General features: G+C 42.6%; 1 protein-coding gene across 4 annotated transcripts in view; it reads left to right on the forward strand.

Annotated features, from left to right (window-relative positions):
- rimbp2b (RIMS binding protein 2b) overlaps positions 1–4,362 on the forward strand; it is a 79,074-nt gene extending 74,712 nt beyond the window's left edge. For all 4 annotated transcript variants that reach the window (XM_030103890.1, XM_030103893.1, XM_030103891.1 and 1 more), the window contains 5 exons: positions 96–199; positions 727–753; positions 1,201–1,272; positions 1,458–1,592; positions 4,151–4,362. In XM_030103890.1, coding sequence (XP_029959750.1) covers positions 96–199; positions 727–753; positions 1,201–1,272; positions 1,458–1,592; positions 4,151–4,315 — 503 coding nt within the window. In that variant the 3' untranslated portion in view covers positions 4,316–4,362. The remainder of the gene's footprint in view (positions 1–95; positions 200–726; positions 754–1,200; positions 1,273–1,457; positions 1,593–4,150) is intronic.
- The last annotated feature ends 1,757 nt before the right edge of the window (positions 4,363–6,119 follow it).

Consider the following 6,119-nt stretch of genomic DNA (forward strand, 5'->3'; position numbering starts at 1 on the left):
TGACATTTTCTACCTCTAAAGTTCCCTCATTTTACTAAAGTACAGTTCATATTCTAATAATTTCTATAATCTATTATGTTTTTTTCTCTCTGCAGAGCGAAACAGGCGGAGTGGACGTCAGCATCCCATGTCGACGCGGAGGATGGTGGCGCTGTACGACTACGACCCGAGGGAGAGCTCTCCCAACGTTGATGTCGAGGTACTCTCCTCCCGTCCTCCACTCAGTCCTGTCATCCTCTCACAGGAGTCTAGCCTCTAAGCACATATTAGAAGGACAGGTTGGGCTGTGCGAACACTGATGCAAAAATATCCTGTTGGTTTATGTTTTTAGTCCATCTTGAGATTTGTTAGCGTTGTCGTCGGTACGTGTTTGTCTGTTGAAGCTGAAGTGACGGGAAGCAGAGGAAAACCACGTGACCCGGTATTTGAAATATTTTAAGGACGTTTCAGTGATGATGTTCACGGAGAGAGGTCACAGGTCGCGCTTTTCCTCTGCTCTCCGCCGCCCGGCCTCATGCTGCTGAACCATCTCCTGGCTTTAGCTCCATGTTGAACCGACACAGCGGCTTTATTATCGCTGAACAGAGGGGAGTTTAGACTAGAGAGAGGATTGAAGTACTTTCCCTGCTGTTTTTTTTCTTTTTTTTTTTCTTTTTTTTGGGCCCTTCCCCCCCCCCCCTGGTTTCACTTACTCTCACCTTTCTATTGGCACTGCCACCGACACAGTATGAAGGCCACAGGCTGAATGAGGAGGTGAGTGAGGGCGAGGAGGGTGTGCTACCGTCTGGTCTGTGTGTGTTTCCTCCCCCCCCGTCTGTTGGAGTGCAAGGGAGGAGGCGGGCTCCGGACGGCGGCCCATGAGAACGGCGCCCCCCCCCCGAGCCGGCGTCTCCCCTCCGCGGTCTGGTCTCTCTGTGTCACCCTCTCTCCTCCGTAATGTTTGCTTGGTGTGTCCTCCGGACTCCCACGGCAGAGACGCGTGTTGAAATCCTGTCTTCATCTTGATGCATCGACAGTTGCAACAGTCCGCCTGCCGAGACTGAGTTGACACTCACGTTCGAGATGCATCACGTTGATTTGGAGCAGGAGGAACAACATTTCAAAAGTCATTAAAACCGCTCTAGACTTGATGTTCTGGAAGCTTTAACCGCCTTTTAAGTGAGTGAAATCACGGCTGAAGGTTTTCTTCTCCTCTGGCAGGCCGAACTGACTTTCTGTGCCGGTGATGTGATCACGGTTTTTGGTGAAATCGACGAAGATGGATTTTACTATGTGAGTATTGGACTCTGAAACAGCAAGAGAGGCACTCTGTGAAAATCTTTAACTCCACACATCCTGCATCTTTACAGTACTACCGCAGAATATTCACCCCATGTCTTTAAAATCATCCCAGCTCCATATTGGAACGCTGAAGCTAAAGTTTCTGTGGAACGATCACTCTGTTTCGTCCTCCGCAGGGCGAGCTCAACGGACACAAGGGACTCGTTCCTTCCAACTTTCTAGAAGAAGTGCCTGACGACGTAGAGGTTTTTCTCACTGACTCACCATCTCGATACCCCCAGGACACTCCAGCACGGATAAAGACCAAAAGGGTACATGCTCCTTCGCAGTACTAGCCCTCTGTCATCCATTTACTCTTTTCAGTTCCCTCTATCTCCTTCAGTTCTTGTGTCTGTGCGTGTGTGTCTCATTGAACAATGGGATGTTTCTGATTCTAGAGGATTACCCTGTAAATAAATAGATGTCTAAGATTTATGAAAAGAAAAAAAAAAGAACTTTAAGACTAATACTTGACAGAGGTACTTTTATTTTTCATGTTTACTGCTGTGAAGGGGGGGGGGTTGCATTGTATAATAATACATGGATATATTGTATTCATAAAGCATTCTCAATGAGAGTAAAACGGAGAAGCTCCTGTGACTTTTTAACTTCTGTCATGTCCCGAAAAACAGCAGTTAACACTTTTTTGCACATGCATATTCAGCATTGGAACAGATGCTTTATGAATATATTCTGTGTTTGATCTGGATTCATTTCTAATAGAGTAAATAGTTTTGTTGTACTGAAAGAAGATGAACTCTGTAGTCTGTAGCTCAGCATGGTATAATAGTCCAGATGCATGAATTCTTGAACATTTTATATAAAGAATAAGTCTAGTGTAGTACAACTTTTGTATCCGCTCCCGAACGCCTTGTTTTGTAAATTTGCTTTCTTGTAAAGTAGCACGCAAAAAGGTCGACCTAGCCTATGTTGCAGAGAATAATTTCAGAAATAATTCTTTCCTAAATGTAAATATGTGATGTTATTTTTGTGTTTAAACAAATAATGCAACTGTTGAAATATTTCTAGGTGTCACCAGATGTTTCCTTTCCTCCTGTTTATAATTTGCCATTGTCAAACTGTTGAAATGCCATCACCATATATATATTTTTTTGTTTTTTTGTTTTTTATTTCTTTTCCTCACCCGCTTGGCAAAACAGAAGAAGAGTGTTCATTTCACACCTTAAAGGCTCTGTTTCCGTCACGTAAGTGAGCAACTGAGGATACCAAGATTACGCCCCCCTCGTCTAATGCAGATGACATGGGTCCCCTTAGTTTCTGGTATGCAACTCCGATGCTCTGTATGACGTTCCTCTCTGTTTTCACCCAAATCTCTCTCTGCTGTTGTCGGTAGGACGTAGTGGCCCCTAGCCAATGCATTAGACAAGAAGTATGGTATCTTCAGTTGTTTCTCTGAGTGTTGTACATGATACTGTGCGTCTCCTGCAATAAGTCTCCTGCTGTAACTCATGACAAGCTAAAAGGCCGTTGTTGCACAATTGCTTTTGATTACTGACCGAGAAAAGTGAAGAGGAAACACAACTTCTATGCAAAAAAAAAAAAAGAAAAAAAATTCAAATTACAGCTTTTGAAGATTTTATAAGTTCCAGTTTGAGTAGTTTTTTTTTTAGGAATCTATTCAGCACACATTTTGGAAAAATAATTTTGCAGATTTTGATTTTCTTTTTGCTGTTTGAGAATAAAAGCAACATTTTCTTCCTATCTTATTCTTGATGCCCCCTTTTAAGTCAACCACTCTAGTCATTTGAAATGTAATTAAAAATTGTTTAAACTGAAAGAAAATCCAAATTTTAGGTTTTAATCATTTCTCAATTAAAAGTTTAACTCATTTTTCTAATTTCAATCTCACTTTTTTAACCTATTCATGTTTTCATTGACTAAATTACCTTTTCATATAACCGATATTCACTATATTGTCGAGAAAAAAATTATTCTGACTTCAGTCTTCAAATTTGGTCTTCCTCATCCACATTCAGGTTTTACTCTCAAACGGTAAAATGAAAACATTCTCCCTGTTTTTTTTTTCAGGCCCCTAATTAGCTTTTTCTAATATGTAAAGGAGCTACAACACAACACAGCGAAGCAGTCAGAGCTCAATCAGAGAATCTGTTTGAATGAAAACTGTCCTGAATTATTAATAGTCACCGATTTGAAGCAGCTACGATTATCGTCTGTCACTCAGCAATATTTGGTTACCGACACCAGCCAGCGTGAGGCAACAAATCCCCACACAGAACATTTTTTTTTTTTTCCCTTTGATTTCAAAGAGGATAAAAAGTAAGTCTTGCTTTGCGCCTCTCCCGCGTGAATTATATTAAAACATCCTGTTTACATTAAAAAAAAAAAAAAAAAAAAAAAAAAAGGAATCACACCCAAATTCAATCTGTCTTCCCAAAGTGCAATTTACAGGAGCCTTTTAGCTCATGATTACAGAAAAGGAATTGTGACTAGTAGTTTCTCTGTAACCCAGTTGTATCAGTAAATATCTATTTCTATATTAAAAGAGGAAGCCGAGTGAATGTGACATGAATCCGTCCCGCAAACTGTATCTGTTTCTGTGAGAGGCTCTGCTTGGCCTTTGGTAGTGATTGTTGGGAAATGCCGTCACCTCACACCGATGTGGAAGTTTAGTCAGTGTCATGCTTAAACCTGTGTGTTGTGGTAGTTTATTGGTAGCAGTGAAGCAAACGCAGAGAGGGGGGAGGGGGGAGGGCAGCCATGGTGGCCCTGCAGAGACAGAGAGAGGGAGCGGTAGGGGACGGCAGGCTTTTTAACACCCTCAAACTGTCCCTTACGGGTCTCCCATTAGGTTCCCCTGGACAAATCGGGTCCGCCCAGAAGAGCCGCCTCTCCCACAGCGCGTCCACTCGTCCCCGTCCCCGGCTCCCCCACGGACATGTACTCCTCCAAACAGACAAAGGGACTGCTCTCCAAAGGGAAGAAACTATTTCAGAGACTTGGCGCTGTAAAATAATCTGTTGGCAAACTCGGAGAGTGTCGTCCACTTCAAGTGTTTGTTTTTTTTTTGTTTTTATTTTAATTTAAAGAAATTTAAAATGATCCAGTGGACAGGCGGCATTTGTGACACGAGCAAATGCTTTATTCTTGTACATCTGTTGTATACTAGAATATTTGTATTTTGTCAACTTGATCAACTCCTTATTTTCAAGAACACATTTCACACGGTTCCGAGGCCTCATGGCGCCCGGCGAGCTTCGACCTCACCTCGGAGCGTCCGGCCGGCCGGCCGGCGGGGTTAACTCGCAGATGGAGACGGGGCCCGGGGCTGCCTCCACTTGGCCGACCACACGAGTCTGACGAGTGTCTCTGTGTACCGAAACGCTGAGGGCCCCCCCCCCCCCCCACACACACACACACACACACACACACAAACAAGCACATACTGTATCTACTACAGGGTCTCTTGCAGTGAAATCAGCCTCCATGGAAACGCCTGCTAGACCCAACCTTCATGTATTTGCCTTATTATTGCACAATGGTCCGTACGTCGTCCGGTGGCGCGTGCCGCCCTCATGCCTGCTCTTCAGTTCTGTCAGATCGCGGAGCAAAACGGTGCGCGGAAGCTCATCCCGACTCCCGACACGTGCAGGGTATTATCGCCTGACTGTTGTTCTCCATTCAGCCGCAGCGCGACACGTCCGAGGGCCCCGTCGTCCCACCTCACGTCGCTAAACCCTCAAATCAAGTTAAAGATTAAAAAAAAAAAAAAGATTCCATTAAAACCAAATTGTGGGAAAACAGAGAAAGAGAAAGGCACTTTATTTTTTTTTTTTTAGTTTGATGCCACACAGTTGATTTTAACATGACTACTCTACAAAGGGAACCATAGTTATAGATTATATAGATATATTTAGATGTTCTGCGTCTGATTCATAACATGCACTACTTCTGAGCTTCACTAAGAGAGTACAGGTATAACATCTTCACAGTAGTTTAACAGTGAGACACAAGGCTACCTCTATGCTGCCCCCCCCCCCTACTCGATCTGAAATCTGTCTATTCAAGCCAATCTGTCGTCGATGCCTGTTCAGTGTCCCACGTTACGTTGGTGCAGGATTCAAGTACTGTATATCAATATATAAATATACATATATAGGAATATATATCTACACCTTAAATGTAGAGTAGTGAATGTACAATGAATTGAAAGCCAATGTATTTTCAAAGATGCCCAAAAGGATTGTGCAGATGTCCATGTTTTGTGCGTGAAATGGAACAGTCCACCACCACCACAACCACCTCGCTCCGTTCCGTTCTCCATCCCATCCTCTCATCTTTTCAGCTGTTCTTTTTGTTTGTTTTTTTTCTACATTCACACAGAGTTGAACTGAAACTGCCAAAAAGGAATGTATGCAAAACATTCTCTAATACTTTGTGTACAATTCTGGGCCCAGCAGCCATGGTGAACCTACAGTAACCAGAACAGACGTCCTCTTTTCCTAACTCTGGACTGTGTCCTCGAAACATCGCGTCTCTTTTATTTTGAGTGACTGTTGCTCTTTTTGTACTTTGTCCATTTGTAAAATTGTTTTTAAATGTTTATACTTGATTTTCAAACTGCCTTTTTTGTACATTTAAATTTATAATCAAACTGTGCAAGCTTTCCCCATGGTGTCTTGAAGACCATATTGTTTTCAAAGTCTGCAATTGTGTGCTAGCTTTATGATAAGAGTTATAAGCCTATATTGATGGTTACAAATTATTGTGTGGGTGTGCATGTGCAATCTTTTATAGAAAAAAAAATCTAAATAAATTTG

This window comes from Salarias fasciatus, chromosome 12, assembly GCF_902148845.1.
Source record: "Salarias fasciatus chromosome 12, fSalaFa1.1, whole genome shotgun sequence".
Lineage (NCBI taxonomy): Eukaryota > Metazoa > Chordata > Actinopteri > Blenniiformes > Blenniidae > Salarias > Salarias fasciatus.